General features: G+C 38.5%; 3 protein-coding genes across 4 annotated transcripts in view; 2 read left to right on the top strand and 1 right to left on the bottom strand.

Annotated features, from left to right (window-relative positions):
• LOC136251426 (U3 small nucleolar RNA-associated protein 6 homolog) overlaps positions 1-12,953 on the bottom strand; it is a 22,493-nt gene extending 9,540 nt beyond the window's left edge. The window contains exons 1-17 of the mRNA XM_066043878.1: positions 12,777-12,953; positions 12,642-12,726; positions 12,546-12,587; positions 12,423-12,494; positions 12,348-12,368; positions 12,255-12,302; positions 12,137-12,200; positions 11,973-12,091; positions 9,124-9,156; positions 9,020-9,070; positions 8,898-8,970; positions 1,527-1,611; positions 1,385-1,473; positions 1,252-1,323; positions 1,112-1,200; positions 671-748; positions 445-621 (exon numbers count right to left, since the gene is read on the bottom strand). Of these exons, the coding sequence (XP_065899950.1) occupies positions 445-621; positions 671-748; positions 1,112-1,200; positions 1,252-1,323; positions 1,385-1,473; positions 1,527-1,611; positions 8,898-8,970; positions 9,020-9,070; positions 9,124-9,156; positions 11,973-12,091; positions 12,137-12,200; positions 12,255-12,302; positions 12,348-12,368; positions 12,423-12,494; positions 12,546-12,587; positions 12,642-12,726; positions 12,777-12,868 (1,290 nt within the window). The 5' untranslated portion in view covers positions 12,869-12,953. The remainder of the gene's footprint in view (positions 1-444; positions 622-670; positions 749-1,111; positions 1,201-1,251; positions 1,324-1,384; positions 1,474-1,526; positions 1,612-8,897; positions 8,971-9,019; positions 9,071-9,123; positions 9,157-11,972; positions 12,092-12,136; positions 12,201-12,254; positions 12,303-12,347; positions 12,369-12,422; positions 12,495-12,545; positions 12,588-12,641; positions 12,727-12,776) is intronic.
• On the top strand, positions 12,908-16,763 carry LOC136251428 (mitochondrial dicarboxylate carrier-like). Of its 2 annotated transcripts, XM_066043881.1 has the most exons (12): positions 12,909-13,168; positions 13,214-13,333; positions 13,786-13,855; positions 13,910-13,957; positions 14,007-14,055; positions 14,107-14,148; positions 14,367-14,481; positions 14,533-14,576; positions 16,235-16,283; positions 16,331-16,411; positions 16,489-16,545; positions 16,597-16,763. In XM_066043881.1, the coding sequence occupies exons 1-12, from the start codon at positions 13,067-13,069 to the stop codon at positions 16,693-16,695; spliced, it is 876 nt and encodes a 291-aa protein (XP_065899953.1). In that variant the 5' UTR covers positions 12,909-13,066; the 3' UTR covers positions 16,696-16,763. The 2 variants fall into 2 exon arrangements, with proteins under 2 accessions (XP_065899952.1, XP_065899953.1); XM_066043880.1 differs by having other exon boundaries at positions 12,908-13,168; positions 13,786-13,957.
• On the top strand, positions 16,743-18,795 carry LOC136251429 (uncharacterized). The gene is made up of 3 exons (XM_066043882.1): positions 16,743-17,125; positions 17,948-18,146; positions 18,408-18,795. The coding sequence occupies exons 1-3, from the start codon at positions 16,763-16,765 to the stop codon at positions 18,653-18,655; spliced, it is 810 nt and encodes a 269-aa protein (XP_065899954.1). The 5' UTR covers positions 16,743-16,762; the 3' UTR covers positions 18,656-18,795.

Here is an 18,795-nt window from a genome sequence, read left to right as displayed (position 1 = left end):
TATAAGTTTATTCAACCGGTCAGCTAACCATTTCACATGACTATGACAGCTGGGCGATGTTTGATGAAACAATTCTTCAAGAGACTTCGCTATCACTAAACATCTCTTACATTCTTCTGTCGGTATTATAAATCCACCATCATTTAAAACGCTCGAAATAATTTTCCGCAGCAAACTAATCGGTTCAGAACTTGGTCCAGTAGCAGCAACACGTGAAACATCCATTTCGTACAGAGTGATTGTGGCGTTCGGTTTCCATCTGCGAGGCGTGAACTGTAGGTGTGAAAAACAGTGGTTACCTATCCCGTGTCCGGAGGTATATATTATCTATGATGTAACATTATAACGCTGTGTGTTCATAAAGGGCAATAGAGGTGTTGGATACTCTCCCTCCCTTTATATTTCTACTCAAAACAAGAACAAAATGTAGATTATCTTCCTTACCTGTTTGGTTGTGCTTTTGATAGCTTCTTCCAACCATGATTCCTTCTCTTTGTCTGTTGCTGTGGGTGATGCTAGCCATAGCTGCCACACCTCCATGCATTCAGGATATTTCTGTGACACTGTCTTACATAATTGTATGGCTTCTGACATCCTCCCCTCATCTAATAACAGAGTCACCTAGCAACCATCACAATCATAGTCAGTTGCTAAGTGATGACACACCCACATAGAGCTTATATGAGTCCAGTGTCATACAGTCTTTATCTACTGCTATTTGTAGGGCTTCTTGTAACTGTTGTAGTATCTAGAAACCATAAATACAACTATTTACAGTAGAACCTCAAGAAATCTAATACCTGCTATATATTCACAACGTATATAAAAATCTTTAAACAATGTATCTATTTGCAAACAATAAAAACTTCATGTACTACACATTTAACTACTCTAATAGAACAATCTTTTCAGGTAGCTTTAAATTATGTAAGGGGGTGGAGATTATATTTCTTAATACCACAATGGAGAAGAACACATCAGAGCCTTCTCTTCTTCTAGCAGAAACTTTTATGATATCAACTTTAATTACACCACTTGAGAAAAAATTCACAGATAACACTGTTAACATAATCATTTCTTCCTCCACCCCCTGCTCTTCAAAAGGTCTTACTGTTTGTTGCCTAGCAACTGAATGTCCGGGTGATGATGAATCCTGAAGTCTTCCTTGACACCAACTAATCATCTTGTCGTACATGTCAGCTGATTAGAGCCAATCAGATTGCACTATACATGGTATCACATGACCCATACCAGTTGGTATTCTAGCAACAGCCTCCCTAAACACAGTCATGGTCTTCTCCTCCATCTGGATCACCTGATCCTCTAGGGAATCACATGATGTGATGGAACATACACACAAACAAACAAACAAATATGCTTTTACCAGTTAACAATGAAGCATCCATGTCTCCCCATTGTCTCCTAGCAACTGCATCCCACATAACAGGCTCATCAGGGAAATCTCCTTTAACACTGCAACAGATTTAACGATACAGGTGAGCAACAAATAGACCCTGTTCACATACCTGCTCCAAATTTGTTCTTGGAGGTGTTCAGTGTTTGTGAAGAGTTTTGTAACAGGAAGGAATGACAAGCAAAACTCTACATCACCTGCACAAGTGTCATCCATACAGTAGATTAATATTACTAGTTAACTGTAGCTTCTGGGTAAAGGGACCAGACTTACATTATATGAAAAGCAGCTAGGGTGAAGAGTACTTCCTTAATAAAAGTTGCTGGATTGGAGCTGGTCACACTATTAGCTACTTATTCTATACTAGCATATAGGTACAAATTTTCAAGGCATGTGGTTAGCAAATTTTGCAATTTGATTTTGAGGATCACTGTTTATAGCTCAAGTTACCAACTATATAGCAGTGGGGAACTTCTGTGTTTTTCATAAAACAAAATTCGTGAACATTTCACCCAATAAAAACTCCCTCCTACATAGTACATATGCAATTTGCATGCCCTACTCACAATAATGCTATATGAGTCCTGTAGGCAGTCCAAGTGCCAGTAACTGTGGTACCCATGAAGTTTGTAAGGACATTTTGAAAAATTGGTTATTGAGAGTGGTAATTTTGGCTGAAATTAAGTTGAAAATTTTACTGAATGTTTCAGATATTACCAAGCTACAAAACAGAATTAGCATAAGGTCCCCTACCCAAGCATCACAAAACAGATATTTCTGGCATGTGGTGTGCAGGTACATGATTTTTCATCTCTAGAGAATTTCTAGTCACTAGGGTGTGGATACAGTCGGTAACATTTAGTTTTTATGCTACTCTTGACTTTTTATTAGAGTAAATGACTGTTCTATTAGAGTGTTTAACTCTCTAACCCACCTTATGTTATGCCTGTAAGGGTAGCAATTTGCCAGAGACAGATTTATTATATTATACATAGTCATCAAAACTGTTTGAATTATGTCTAAGGTGCCTAGCTATGTTCAATGAGCAACACTATAAATCCACCCCTGCTTAAGCTACCCGAGATAGCGTATCCTTCAAATTGACAGGGGCCATTACCTGTACTTATGCGAACGAAACTAGTTTTTTTTTTTTTTTTTTTTTTTTAAACATCTTTTAACACTAGAACAGAGGTCATGGCCTCCTAACTCTTCTTGATATTTTGCAGAGCTGGTAGAAGCTGCAATTTGCAGGTCAGGCAAAGTAATGGGCTATAGTCAGGTTACCACTAAATAGGGTTACTACTAAAGCTGTATGTAACTTGTTTACTATAAGCATGCTTTTTAGGGGCCTGGATTTCCCCCATCTGGGACAAAATTCAAAATAAGCCACTCTAAAAAATTGCATCTGAGAGTGTTTTCAGATAGATATCAGCACTTTATTTGATGACTGTTCTATTAGAGTATTTTATTGTCTGTCTGTTCTATTGGAATATATTGATCTGTACTTTAATCAGCAAAACCTGCTATGGCCACTGCCATAGTGGCTGTATAGTGCTTACACAGGCCTTGTTTTTCCTTCTTTTATCTCAGCTATCTTCTCTTTGTTTTCCGCGTAGTGCTTTTGGTTGTAGCTTTTTCCTTTGTTCCATTCAAAGACATGATTACCTCACCAAAAACTAAACTGGTAAGACCATAAAGCAACTAGAGATAGCGACTCCTTGACTACGTCCCTTCATTCTCATCTTGCAAGGGCACACATGTGACACTTCATTAACATCATGTGCAAAGATCACGTTTATAAGGGAGTAACATGTGCCACAACTCTCCATTATCTTTCGGGAAGAAGGAAGGCCAATGAATGATGAACATGAACAGCATGGTGTAGTGGAAATAACGTAATTGAAACAACAGATTTGTGTATCTGCCATCATTACCTTGGCTGTCTGAAATCTCTGGAGCTGTACACCTAGCACTACTAGATCATATGACAGGCAGGCAGGCAGGCAGGCAGGCAGGCAGGCAGGCAGGCAGGCAGGCAGGCAGGCAGGCAGGCAGGCAGGCAGGCAGGCAGGCAGGCAGGCAGGCAGGCAGGCAGGCAGGCAGGCAGGCAGGCAGGCAGGCAGGCAGGCAGGCAGGCAGGCAGGCAGGCAGGCAGGCAGGCAGGCAGGCAGGCAGGCAGGCAGGCAGGCAGGCAGGCAGGCAGGCAGGCAGGCAGATAAAATGCAGGTGAATTTCAAAATTTTTAAAATTCACTGTACATCAAAACAGTCGACTTTTTCACTTTGTTTAACCAAGGTACAGCATCATTACAGCTATACTAAAAAGTACACAAAAAAAATTGGAATTTTCAACTAGAGTAGGGACCATAGCACATCAATAAAAAGTACTGAAACAAGTTGGAGTAGTGCACAATATTAAATTACAGTAAAACAATAAGAAGTGTTATATCACTACTGTGCATTTCACAGTAGGGATATCAAACAGTATGGTAGTACTGTTTAGGTAGGGATTGCCCCAAAGTGACGTGCGCCACCAATATTACTGCCTTTATAAATCATCCTAGAGAAACATTACGCGACAAAAATCACCTTTGCGGAATAATATTAGTCCATCTAACATGAAATACAGCATTGTAAACAAGAAAACACTTATCGGTGACCGGATAAAGATTTTTTTTAAAATCTCCAAAAAACTCAAAATTTAGCCTGCCCCACTGCCCTCAAGCCTAGAGGCCAAATGAAGTAGCACATGGCACCATTTTACGCCACAACAAGAAGCTCACCAGTGGGATGTGCCTTTGGGATTCCGATGAGTATAGGCCCTCTGTGCCTTGTCTTTTCTTTTATCTTCAGCCAGGCTGCTTGTATTCTTTTTTATCCAACGAAATCATGTTGGGGCTTTAATTTTCCGTATCAACATATATTTCAACACCAAAGAACTATTTCAGAGCTGGATTTCAGAAGCGCTTCAGTCCTGGTGCTACTATAAGAGGTATACTAGCTAGATATCCAACTTCGCAATTGGGATCCCGTTCACGATTGGTTCGTAACCACATCCATCAAATAATAAAGATCTAGGTGAACTTATAGCGATAGAGTATGGAGACCATGCACACCTCTTAGGCTATCATTATTAAATTCCTTGTTTCCCTTCACCACCTGCATCGATTTTTAGGTGTCCACACCAAATTTTAATTATTGGATAATAGATCACATGAATGCATCATTTCATGCTAGAGGAAATCACATAGTAACCAACCAAGTGGAAAGTCCTTCATCTCTTGTTTCACTACTTTTAATTACATAGATCCCTACTTCATTTCTAAACTAGCTGTGGTACCTGCCCTTCATGCAGGTGAGCTGAATTATTTATATAATATTTTGCCTGCCCTTCAAATATTATATTGCTTGTACTTAACCATACATGTACTGCTGTAGAATCAGAATACACTCTAGTGTAAATGTCTGTGATCCATTTAGCTCACCAACTGTAACACGAATATTATTGATGCAGCAGGCATTCAAGTTTTGTATAATCTTTCTGACACACACACACACACACACACACACACACACACACACACACACACACACACACACACACACACACACACACACACACACACACACACACGTTGTAAACAAAAGAAAACAAACAGCAAGTGTACATATGTGACATATATGATTGATTAGTTAAATACAGAATGGTGAAGTAGTATAGCGGCACAACCCAAAAATCGTGCACTTTTTCATAAAGCCATGAAACTTTCCACACAAATAGTAGTCCTCATGACATGTATTTTAGATATAGTGCCATCGCTGATTTGACATTTGGTGACCTTCACTGCCATTTTTGTACAGAAAATTGCTTGATCATTTTTGTCTTTAACTCCCTGAGGCAGTAATTAATTTGTTAAAACATGGTACCAAACAAAAGATCTTGCTGATAGAAACAAATTGGTTTTTATTTGAAGTCAATAGATGATTTCATTCTTAAGTTATGAGTATTTTTATTAGCTGCAAAATCTGATAAATTTATGCATAAATATCTGTCCACAGGTAATTCACACCTCGAGAGCAGGTAAATTTATCAAATTTTGCAGCTAGTAAAAATGATCATAACTTTGTAATGACATTGCCTATTGACTTCAAATAAAAACCAAGTTGTTTCTATCAGCAAGATCTTTTGTTTGGTACCATGTTTTAACAAGTTAATTACTGCCTCAGGGAGTTAAAGACAAAAACGATCAATTTTCTGTACAAAATGGCCGTAAAGGTCACCAAAGGTCAACTCAGCGATGGCACTATATCTAAAATTACATGTCATGAGGATTACTATTTATGTAAAAAGTTTCATGGTTTTATGAAAAAGTACACAATATTGCCAGTTTTTGGGGGCTAAGCCGCTATACTAAAGTTGACTACACACTGAAGTTGCCAGCTGATCATGTGATTCAGGGAATTAAAGCTAGACTAAAGGCCGGTCTGCAAATACCCGTAGTTAACCACTGTTATCCATCTGCTTTGCTGGCCAAGTGCGAGCTATAATTTCATCATGGCCTACTCACTTGGAAGTTGATTTACGTTTGGCCGGTAACTCCAGTCTCTCAGCTCACTCATAGCTTCGACCACTCCCATTTGACTTTGGCCCACTCAAAGCTATATTCCTAACCCATTCAGTTCAGGCCTGTGCTGTTCGTACTCTACTCCAGAGTTCATATTCCAGGAGGTCAAATATATCACTCCTCTTCAGTCGCGAGTTTGTGTTGTTAGGCATGGATTTTGTAAAACTGACGTCACTCCAGGCAGAGATGCCTCATTGTTACTCTTCTACTTTGCTGTGATCCACCTATTTACCATTCTAGACTAAGCACAGAAACTCACTTTCCTTCATAGCGCATTGTTTAGAATAGTTCAACATGTCACATGCGTCTGACATCATTACTATTGACATAGCAACGGAATTCAAGGTAAGCGTGTTTCCGTAAATTCACGTTATATTATTCTTCGAATTTCCTGTCTGTTTGCTTTCTTACTGAATTGTAAGATTAGTTCATTAGTTGTAGGCATGAATTCCATCATTGAATTAACAATTTGGGGTAAAGAGTATGCTTGTAGAGTTTGAAGTTAATTACTGACGAAATTAGGGCGTGGAACTTGTCAGAAAATGTTCAAGACTTTTATTCCATAGTGACACCGTAGCGGTAGAATTCGCCATGTAACTACCACCAAAGGGCGTGTGTTATAACGTAAATCAACAGCATAGGGTTGCAATCACCAATCCATGTAGCGGAAAGTAGCTGTGCTCGAAATACCTGTTTACAAAATTGCGGTAATGGTGATTTTTTAGCCCTGTACAGCAAGCGGGACATGTTAGAAACTTCTATTAATAAATTTCTTGGTGCTGGCTTGATGACAATTAATATACAGCAAATCCGGGGTCAATCGGTACTACTGTTCGGGAGTTAGCTGGACCACGAACAGACAGACAGTGTTTCAGTTTTATATAGTAGATTAGCAATTTTTAAAATACTAGTAACACTTCTTATTGTAATTTAATATCATGAACTACTCCAGCTTGTTTCAGTACTTTTTATCGATGTACTATGGTCCCTACTCTAGTTGAAAATTCCAATTTTTTTAGTGTACTTGTTTGTTAACTTTCTTTGTAAACAATAATTGTGACTGGTGAACCCACGCATACTGCATCTAAAGAAAGTGTCGCGTGCCCCAGGTATATCAATTATTGTCTGAAAAGTGAAGTATCAATTGCACTTCGCTGTCAGCTATGTTTAACCCATTATGCAGCAGTACGAATCAAAAACTGTTCGAAAAGCACCTCTGTAATCGAAGTAGCCACTATGAAAAATACGGACAATTTCTGCTATGAAGAGAATCCATCACATGCTACCGCCAAATTGACACTTTTTGCTGTCAGCAAAGATGAATGGGACACAACGGTAAGTCCATGAAGAATGCATTGTATGTACTGTGATATGCCAAAAAGCACCTCTCGGGCCAAAGCAACGTCGAACAGTGAAAAAAATCAAGCCTATAGCCTTAGCCGAGTTACGCTTGTCTGAAGGCATCAGTCAGTCAGTTATATATACAAAATTCTGTTGAATAAATATTTTTAAAATTCTGTAGCAACTTGTTGAAAGTGATTCAGGTCAATCTGAAAGCCTGTTTAGGCTTACAGTGGAACCTCTCTTATCCGGACAGTCTGGTACATACTACCGTCCGTATCTCAGAATTGCATGCTAATATGCTAAAATAACTAACTTAAATACAAGTAATGTTGTTATTTCTATCAGTTTGTGCTATGTAGTTTATGAGCAGAAGAGGAAGCCACTACAGAGCATTCATGGTCACTCGAGTGGGCTGTAAAGTTATAGTTATTATTAGTAGAATAAACAAGCCACCTAACAGGTAAACAGCAACCTTTAGGTCCTCTCCTTGTGCTTTCATCTAAACCAAACTTCATTATGGTCAATAAACTACAAGCCACATGACTGATTTGGGTTATCTGGACAATGGAAGTGCCTGGATAATGGAGGTCCAGATAAGGAAGGTTCCACCTAATCAATACTGCCTCATGGTTGTCATGAAAAATTGAGGCTGGTTTTGGATGATGTTCTTTCGTGGGCCACACCTACTCCCTTGTGGTCCCTACTATACAGTACTATCACACTGTATGATGCATTCCAGGTATCTTTTCTGAAAAAAATGTATTACAAGGCTGCTTTTTTTTTTAAGTGCAGAAAATTATGAAGCCACATAATTTCCTACCGATCCCTACTTATTAATTACTTAATGATGCAGTCTCTGGGCTTGAATCTCGTGTGAAAAAACACGATAGACACACTATAAAACAATTGAGAAGATACTTCTGTGCATAGTTTGCAGTTTGTTATAGTTGCGTTTCCTTAGCAACATAGTTACTGAATTATAAAATAATTCATGAATGACAAAATATGTTAAATTACAGTACTTACAAATCTAATTATCTAGCTGAATTAATAATAGCAATAGCATTAATATAAATGGTTGATTAATTGCCTATTTAGATAGAATGGGATAGTATTGACTGAATGGGTGCCTGGTTTTATAATAGAAGTAGCATAACTTGTTCCCATTGAAAATTGGATTCAGACTCGAAAAATTCTTACTTAAAAAAAAGAAGCTATACAGTACTCTAATTTAGTCAGCTACACTATTCTAGAATCCTAAAGTATTAATGTTTCCACAGTGTGTATGTACATTAACCATGGATAGGTGTATCACAGTGTCCACCTTTGATATAAGGATAATGTGGCACTTCAGGCCAAAATAAAGTTTGTGAGGGCTCTTGGACATGAAATTGTCTACCAATTGACACAACAGAATGCTCGGTATTGATACTGAGACGTTGGTGTAGATCACATGGTGCTTGATGATACATAACCAATTTCCTCAGGCCATTTAACAGTGGGAGGAGGACGTACCTGCATTTGCAGATGTTGCAGCTTTGTAGACCGCCAGGGCCGTCTTGTTAGCCATAAAATCATCAGTGAGAACCTGTCATATAATGGTAGACCTACACACCACACACACACACCATTCTCACCTCATCATCTTCAGCAACATCCAGCCCTAACAGTGACTGACGTTTCACCATCTGTAGTGAGTGTAGATAATATGATTGTGGGATTAGGTTTATAATGAGCTTACCTGATCAACATGAAGTAGCTCCATTTTGAAATACTGTAACAAAAAAAATATTACCCCAGAAGGTAAAGAAAACACAGTCAGATCTGCAAGAATCTCACATGTTCATACAAGCCTAAATTACACAGAATTCAATGGTTATCATTATTATAGTATCTGTAAATTATTTGAGCACCTGTTTTGCAATGAAGGATAAAACCTGGGTATTGCTGCGTTCGCCAATGCAAAAAGAGTTTGAAAATCTTTGTTTTGTAATAGTGTTCCCAAGATATGAGCATTAGTTTACATTGTGTTGAATGTGTGATTCACTGTTGTCTTTTCTGACAGTTTTTCCTTAGTCCTGTTTGTAGGAAGATCATTCAAGACAAGTTATCCAGCAATGAATTTGCTGAACTCAAAGGTATGGGTTATGTAATAGTCGTATCATGAGCCCGAGTGATTTGCCTGATACGTACACCCAAGCTTGAGAGCATGGGTGTACATACCAGGAAAATTATGAGGGCACAACTGATATGTGCCATGCCAAAGCAGGCTAAGAGTCTGCGGGTGATTAATCACCCAAACCAATATGAGACCGACCACTGAATTCATTACATAGACCACCTTGTGACAATTCGATTATAGGACAGCAGCAACTAACGTTGTGACTATATGAACAGGCAAGTCCTAACAGTATCACGGTTTAAAGACTGTTTACAACATTTGCTAAACATTTATAGGGATAAGTTTTGTTGTAGAGTGGTTATCTCATGTTACTCAAAAAGTGGGTGTGTCCATATTCGAAAATGTGGCAAACCGTTTGTGAATATGCTATAGCACTAGTTCTCACCTTAAACCGTTTCTCAACTCATAGGATGGCAAGGGTGACAAATCGCTTCCATCTGAGTGCTAAATTGAAAGCATGGTTTTCATCACGTGACCAATAGTAAATTCCCACAATCGATTTCAGCTTGAGTTTTTACATAAAGAATTTGTCAGTACTGCTCCCACATCAAGGTCATGGTTTATAAGATACCACAGAGTCTGGTTATTAGGCGCATACGCCTAATAAAAGTTTGCAAAAAAAATTGCGATTAACATCTAGTTGTTAAGCGCATGCGCCTAATAAATAAACCTCGTCGTGATTATTCTCTTGGAGTGGTGTGTGTTGCAGTCATTATGTGTACCAATATTTTAAGTCCAGCTTTTGTGTACTGAATCCTTCATGTGGAACATACTACAGAAGACTGCTTCACTTGGTAAGTATAGTAAAGGCACGTATTAAGGATTTTGTATTTTGTATTTCGCTATACACTATTAGCAAACTTCTAGCATATTTTCTCTTGTACAGCTTCATCATGTTGGAGCTTCGTGTTTGTCCACATGCGCTTATCAACCATGATTAAGTACGAGAAATGGGTATGCACTTAATAGGTAATATGTGCTTAATATACACGTGTGCTTAACACCCAGACTCTACGGTATGTACCCTGAAATCTGTCTTCGAAGTTAGGTGGCTTCATGGTACATACAAAGCTAAATGCCTGTCGTTTATTCTGTTGTTATCACTTCATAGCACTGTAGCTTCTAAAAGTTATCAGTTTCTAAACTTTATTTGACCATTCCTTTGGCTATCTAGTTAAGAGGAAACATAAATAAAACCAAAAAAAAACAAAAAAAAACATTTGGGTTCTTGCAGACCCGGTCACAAATATATCCCTACAACTCTAATTAAAACTAAATCCCAAATCATGCACTGTGTTTCCACATGTACATTACAGACTTGGGATAAAATACAGTGCATAGTATTTAAATACAAATACAATAATTGCAAATCCTTTTGTCTAGACAGTATTTAAATACAAATACTATCCAAAGTATTTAAATACAATTTTGTTGTTATTAGGTTTTCCAACTGACTCGATTACTTAATTGTCTGTACACATGTTATCTTCTCATCTATATGCACCAGTACACAAAAATTTGGAATTTTCAACTAGAGTAGGGACCATAATACATTGATAAAAAGTACTGAAACAAGCTGGAATAGTGCACGATATTAAATCACAGTAAACAATAAGAAGTGTTATATCCCTACTGTGCATTCCTGTTATGGTATCTTGAGCACAGTAGGGATATAACACTTCTTATTGTTTTACTGTGATTTAATATCATGGACTACTCCAGCTTGTTTCAGTAATGTGCTATGGCCTCTACTCTAGTTAAAAATTCCATTTTTTGTGCACTCAAAAGCAAAGATGAAGGAAGACACCGGTAAGTCCTTGAGAATGCATTGTACGCACTGTGATGTGCCAAAAGGCACGTGTTCGACGAGTGGAAAAATCAAGCCAGTACCCTTAACCGTTATCAAGTTACACTTGTCTGAAGGCATCAGTCAATTAGTTTATATATATATATATATATATATTTTTTAATTCATAGCAACTTGTTGAAAGCTTTCAGCAATCTGAAGGTTTGCTTACGCTTAGTTTTAACTAACCAATACTGCTTCATCGTTGTCAGGGAAAAGTGAGGCTGGTTTTTTGGGTGATGTTTTTTCATGGGCCATGCCCAAACCTTTATGGTCCCTACTATACAGTTATAGCACTGTATGATATGTAACAATAACAAAATTAATAGTCATGTATTTGACCCCAAGTCTGGTACAATGGACTGAATCTCCTATCATCACACATTCATGAAAGTATTATAAATGAATGGAGCTACCATTTTGACAAAAACCTTTAGCAGAGTACTGGGAGCCAGTGGGAGACTGCTGGCCATCATAAAATTGTCTATTGGGTAGCAGCCATATTTACTGGTACTCAGAGAATGGCCAGCCAATGTCCACCCAATCTTATTCTAATTCGTACCTCAAGCCACAAATGTTTACACTCTCCATTAGCTCTGATGCCTTGCTGCAGTAGTGCTCTGGCTGCTGCTGGGTTCTTCTCCTCATCAAGCTGGTGCTTGGCAGCCATTATCCACAAACCTGTTACGAGACAAAGTGAATGTGTAGAACAAGCTTGCTGCTGACCTGAGTTACGTGGGTGGAGCGCCAATACTTTGCCATACAACTTGCCAAGAGTGTGATAATGATTCTGTGCAGAGAAATGAAAATGTGTATATAATGTAGACACACACACAACACTTACCACACGCTTGCAGAATTCAATATACTGTAGCCAGAGTCTGATGTTACCCTAAACGCAACACATGCATGACACTATTAACATATTAAGTCCCACTTTAAACTTCTTGAGAGCTCGCTGTAAATAGACAAAGCAATGTAACAAGTACAACAATACAACTAGTAACATTACTTGAAATAACTTGTGAAGACGAGCTGTAATACCACGTTCAGCATCACGCACTTTACTGTCTACACCATATGTCTGGAACAAGCAAACAATAACTAGCATAAACAATATGGCTCATGGAATTACCTTCTTCCTATGTTTCCTCAGCAAGTCTAAGTTGACTTCATACTGGAGTGGTAACATGAAATACTCTAATAGAACAGTCACTAGCGTTTTCCATACCTGAATAGCTCGCAAATAATCAGCGACTCTTGCTGGTCTTCGTAACAACCGGTACTCTAGCCTGCGTCTTTTTCTAACTATCAACCTAGCATGCACTTTAAATAGAATACCCACGTGCTACTTCATATTCCTTACCTTATTTCTTCCCTGCTAAATATGCCCACCTTTTCCAACTCTTCCAGTTCTGGAAGAGTTGACTCCAGTGATTTCTGTACGCGTTCTGCCATGCGTTCACGATTTAAAATTAGGTTATTGGGAAATCAGCTTCAAGCCATGTGCAACAATTAGAATAGCGATTTAATTAGAGCGCGCCATTATTGAAGTACTTTGACCCTATTTTTGAGATGCTTTTGTAGACGGAAGTTGAAGGCTATGAGCCTATTGTGTCATATTTCCTTGAAGCTACTTTTGTAACAGATCGACGCATGGCTACACGCAACAAAAAGCAGGTAGCACAGAGATGGTATCTGGGTGGGATAGCATCAGCTGGAGCAGCCTGTGGTACTCATCCATTGGACTTGTTGAAGGTTAGCATTCACGTGATGTATCACCATCATCACTGATGACCACAGGTGCACCTACAGACACAACAAGTAGCTAAGAAAGGATTCATTCAAATGATAGCACATGTTTTGAGGAATGATGGATTTTTTGCCCTCTATAGTGGCCTCACTGCTTCAATACTAAGACAAGTAAGTGAACACGTGATATTGATGTGCACCAGTTGACATGACATTGTAGTAGGTAAAAAGTTTTGTAGATCCTTTAAATCTGTCCCAGGTTGCAAAACTTTTCCTTGTAGCTCAATTTTTACTAGTTTGGGACTGGAGGGGTGTACAGGAGGCCAAGCATGAATGAGGCTAGCCAAGAGAAGTTGGTCAAACACCTAGAGGGATACAATCCTAGTGTGACTAGCCACTTGGAAGCGTCATACTCCATGGATCCTATGTAGAGTTGTAACACTTAAGAAACACTGTTATCCTTAGTAAATGAGTAACTAACAACTTTGAAAATGAAATCTCTTATCCTTCCCATGGTTACTTATGCATCTATAAAAGAGTTGTGATTTGAATGATTTTGTGTGTACAGGCTCTGTCTTCTGTGTCTGCCCTCTAACTGGTAAAGTTGATAATTTTATTTCTAGATTACCTACTCTGGGGTGAGGTATGGTGTTTATGAATTACTGAAGGGACGAATGTTGAAATCTTCTGAAGGTATGCTCACATTTTCTGCACGAGAAGTACAAATGTGGTGTGGCTTAATTTTAGGACAACCTATCTCCTTATCGGTGAAACTCTGTATGGGTGCCTTCGCAGGTAAGAATTGTTTGTCCCTCAATAACATTGTAATGCATCAAATAATTAGGAGCATGTGGAGGCCTGGTAGGATGCCCTCCAGACTTAGTTAACGTCAGGTCAGGATAAGATGTATTGAGTTGTATATTGTGTAATGCTGGTCTTTGTAGGATGCAGGCTGACATTAAATTACCTATGGAGCTAAGAAGAAAGTAAGTGTACTACTTGTGTAAATTTTTGGTCTTAAACAATAGCATAGTTATATGTAACCATTGGTCACTGGTCATTTTCCAACATTTGACTCATTCGGGTACCTACCTTACCTTGTCATAATAGTTTGACTTGATTTTTAATCTTATTTTCAGCACTCACCAATCACCACATATTACACTTCCACACTATTAATCTTACCATGTCGTTTTGTGTCTAGCTATCGTCATGGGCTGGATGGTATATGGAGGGTGGCCAGAGAAGAAGGTGTTATGGTGTTATGGACTGGAGGGTCAGCAGTTGTCATGAGGTCAATCATGATGACTATTGCTCAGGTGAGTAATGATGTCATCAACTGGATCATGTGATAGTGAAGAACCTCACAGATCGTTGTGTATGAACAAGTCAAACAATTCTTTCTGTATAAATGGTAAGGAAATATGTGGAACTTGTTAATATGGACTTGAACTCAAGGACATCTACAAAATCCAGACACCTAGTTAGTGTCCCAAAGTATCCTTAGTACATAAATTTACCTGTACATCTTGCTATCTTTTTGTACAGTACTGCCTACCTCATAGTAGAGATTGCAGTTGTACTCATGAACTAGGGTTGAATGAAAATGTATTCAAATCTCTAGTGTTAACTATCATGTACTCACAAATACCAACTACTTGTAGCCAAACCTGTGGAACATATTTTACAAAGGCCATGCCAAACAATTTATGTTTTACAGATACAAGAAAATATAAATTACATATGGATCCATAAAAGAGTGTCCTGTGTATTGTACAAGTAGTCACGTTGGTGGGTCATAACATTGGGCACTTTCACTTTGTTCCAGGGAGCAAGATGGAAATACTCTAATAGAGCAGTCATATTTAATACAACAATCAGTTTCTGTTGAAATGATTCCACATGAATTTGTAGCATTTGTTTCAGAACTATACCATAGATCATTGCCATTCAAGTGTTAGTTATCTATACCAAAATAGTCGAGCTGTGAAAAAAGGGTGTAGCCCTAGGGTGAAATGTGAATCCAAGGTGGCAGCCAAGAAATGGAGTGTGGCACCAAATTCACTTGAATTGTCGTTACGAACATTTTTACTGTTAACTTACCATCACAGCCGTTTCTTGGCTACCACCTTGGTTTTCACATCTTTTTTTACGCTGTCTTTGGGGGCCTCACCCTTTTTCACAGCTTGGCTGTTGTAGTTGAAGTTTCCTTTTTACTTGTCTTTTTTCAGGAATGAGAAAGAATGCAGAATTTGTAGTCTATATGTCCTTTAAAACTATTGAAATTTGGTACTGTAAAATTATCACATGAACTCTCTACAGGGTGACTTGTAACGTAGCCAAAGCTATCTACAGAGTGAACGATTTCATAGCCAAGTTCTCTACTGTTTGTAACTGAACTCTCTGAGGGTTATATGATGACTTGCTTATAGCTGAACTCTTTACATAGTGACTTGTAACATAGTTGAATGAGTGCCTTGTTGCAGAGCTGAACACTGTACAAGCTGACTTGTAACCTCTCTTAAGAGACTTGTAACCTCTCTTAAGAGACTTGTAACATCAACAGGGTGACTTTCTTGTAACTGAGGGTGACTTTAATGTAAGAAATTAAGCCAATTTTTGAAGGCTCATATTTCGGGAATGCTTGGAACAATTTTGCTGAAATTTGGTATGTGGACTATTGAAGGTGGAGGGAATTTCCATAGCAAAAATCGTCTCTTTTTTAAGGCAGCACAGAGTTATGTGCGTGTGAAAATTGTTCTTCCTATCAATAACACAACCATGTGGCACAGCCGCTTCTTGGTAATTGTTTTATTCCTCACTAATTTCCTTGCTAGTCCTCTTCACACACCTGCTTGTGGTCACATGTGTCTAACCCAGTACTTTAGTTTGTACAGTTTCTCATTGATTTAACTATCTTCATGGACACTCTTATCTTTTGCATGTCATGAGTACTAGGAGCAGTACTTGCTAACACTTTTAAGTATCAAAGGTTTTGTGCACCATAATTGTCTATAAAGATTCTTGTGGATTTTGCATAAGTAATTACAATCAGGGATCTTTATTCTGTAGGGACTTTGAAGACAACATTCCTACCCACTTCTTGTCAAGTTTCGTAGCGGTAATTATTCCGTGTTCCTTGAGCAATTTAACTGACTGTTCTATTAGGGAGTTGCAGCTACCATCCTTACACAACCTGTTGACGTGCTGAAGACCAGAATGATGGATGCTAAATCTGGACAATACAAGGTGGGCAGTATTTGGAACATGTAGGAGATTTCTGTCCTTACAGAACATGTATTTGTAATTTATGTCTCTCCTTACAGAACATATTAGACTGTGTGTGGTACACAGCTAAGGCTGGTCCTCTAGGTTTCTATAAGGTAACTCATAACTGTTTGCAACTGTGTTTAACCTGGTGGTTGTGCTTGTAGGGGTTTGTACCAGCCTGCATACGACTGACACCTCACACCATTCTGACATGGTTATTATTGGAGCAACTTAGAAGACTGTTCCCACCACCGAGTACATAATTGAATAATGTGTAATTGTAGACGGTATCAAATTTAATTAATTCCGATGAAAATTTTTGTATTTCAAATGTATTTCAAAATTCAAGATTGTGAGATGGACGTGAACAGCACTCCCGAGAGCACAGCCGGTAATGGAGTGTTACGTCTTATCAACGAACTCAGTGAAGTACCTGGTGAAGATACTGGCCTTTTGGGTAAAGAAGACAGAGAGGATTCCATAGACTCCGAAGATGTTGACCGTAGCATACATGGCAATTCACCTCATCCATTCATGGGAGAGTCGCAACGGAAGCGAACTACTATAACTCCAAGCCAAAAGGCGATATTAGAACAGTTTTTTGTTGCCGGTATGGTAGGAAGTGGAGTACTATTCTCTAATTTACACCATCAAGCCGCGGAGAAAACCGGATTAAGTATACACAATATCCAGGTACTGCAGCTGTATAGTGACCACCTCATTATAGTGACCATGTGGTAGGTCCCAAACATAGCTAAAGTGTACTTCACAACTTCACTACTGTAATTAATTATCAAATTGTATGTATGTATGTATTTGATTGTACCATTTGGGGTTTTCACCCCCTGGGGAAACCAGCTGAGCTGACTGCCCAGTACCTAATCTTAAATCTCTCATTAATAAGACCACCTCATTATAGTGACTATGTCAAGTAGGTCCAAAACATAGCTAAGGTGTACTTCATGACCTCATTAATAAGACCACCTCATTATAGTGACCGTGTCAAGTAGGTCCCAAACATAGTTAAGATGTACTTCACGACCTCATTAATAAGACCACCTCATTATAGTGACCACGTGGTAGGTCCCAAACATAGCTAAGATGTACTTCATGACCTCATTAGTAAGACCACCTCATTATAGCATAGATAGTTTAAGTAAGTCCCAAATTAGTCTCGTTCCCCAGACCCTTCCTCAAGCACGCTTATCGACTTTAGATTATAAGTTTGCATCTAAAATTGATGAGCATGCTTGAGGAAGCGTCTGGGGGACAAGACTAGTCCCAAATGATACTCAAATAATCCTGTATGATATTTCAGGTCTTCAAAGATTTCATGGCAAAAGATATCTAGTATCCAGAATAGCTGGATGATATCTGGAAATGTATGGAAATTCTTTCATGTGATAAGATTTTAAAATCACTATAATCTCAAATCTTCAATATTGATGCAATTTTGTATTGATTAAGTTTGCACTATGCTTGCTGCATCTTATTACATTAATTGTTTTTCCCTAGCACTGGGTTCGCAACAGACGTAGACCAATATGCAGATTGAAGGAGAAAGAAGTTGTTAGTACCCAGGGAATTACAATCATCACGGAGTGTCCATCTTCATCAATTACATCACTTTCCAATTACCCTACAACTACCACTACAAGCTCCAGACAATATTACCAATATGACACCTCTCCACCAACTGACATGACAACTACAGGTAATCCTAGTTACGGGTATCTCCCTGCTACTAATTAACTGCTGCAGCATAACATTTTCATTAAGTATTAAATACTGTAATGAGGTTTTGCATGTACTGAAGGCTGTGGTTATTTGAGTGTGAGAACTGTTTTAATAAGTATGGGTGACAACCAGAGATACAAGCTCAACCTGTGGCTTTTATTTGTGTGTGTATGTGGGAAGAGGCGTTATATGGTCACTAAGTGAATGCAGAGATTTTACGTGTGATGTTATCTTTTAGTTATCACTCCAGCCATTATGGTGAAGTGTCGTATAGCTAACTCAATTGAGAAAGATTTTGTAGAAGTTGACGTGCCATCACTGACCTACGTAGAATTGTTACAATCTTGTTGTGAAGAACTTGAGGTGGAACAAGCTGCTGTGGAAAAGATAAGGAAACTACCCAATATTCTAGTGAGGAAAGATAAAGATGTGCTGCGATTAGGTGATCAGCAAGAGCTAGAACTAGTGTTACATTCAGATCAGTAATGATTATCATTATACCCTTCCATAGCATGAGTCGTACTGTAGCTTACTTTTTACTCATTAAATCAACCATTAGTGATCCCACAATTATGTTTATCACAATATTCATTAACATGATATACTCCTCTAGTATCCCATTGAAA

This window comes from Dysidea avara, chromosome 3, assembly GCF_963678975.1.
Source record: "Dysidea avara chromosome 3, odDysAvar1.4, whole genome shotgun sequence".
NCBI classification, from domain to species: domain Eukaryota; kingdom Metazoa; phylum Porifera; class Demospongiae; order Dictyoceratida; family Dysideidae; genus Dysidea; species Dysidea avara.
Note: the sequence above shows the minus strand (reverse complement) of the source record. Positions and strands in the feature narration are given on the sequence as shown.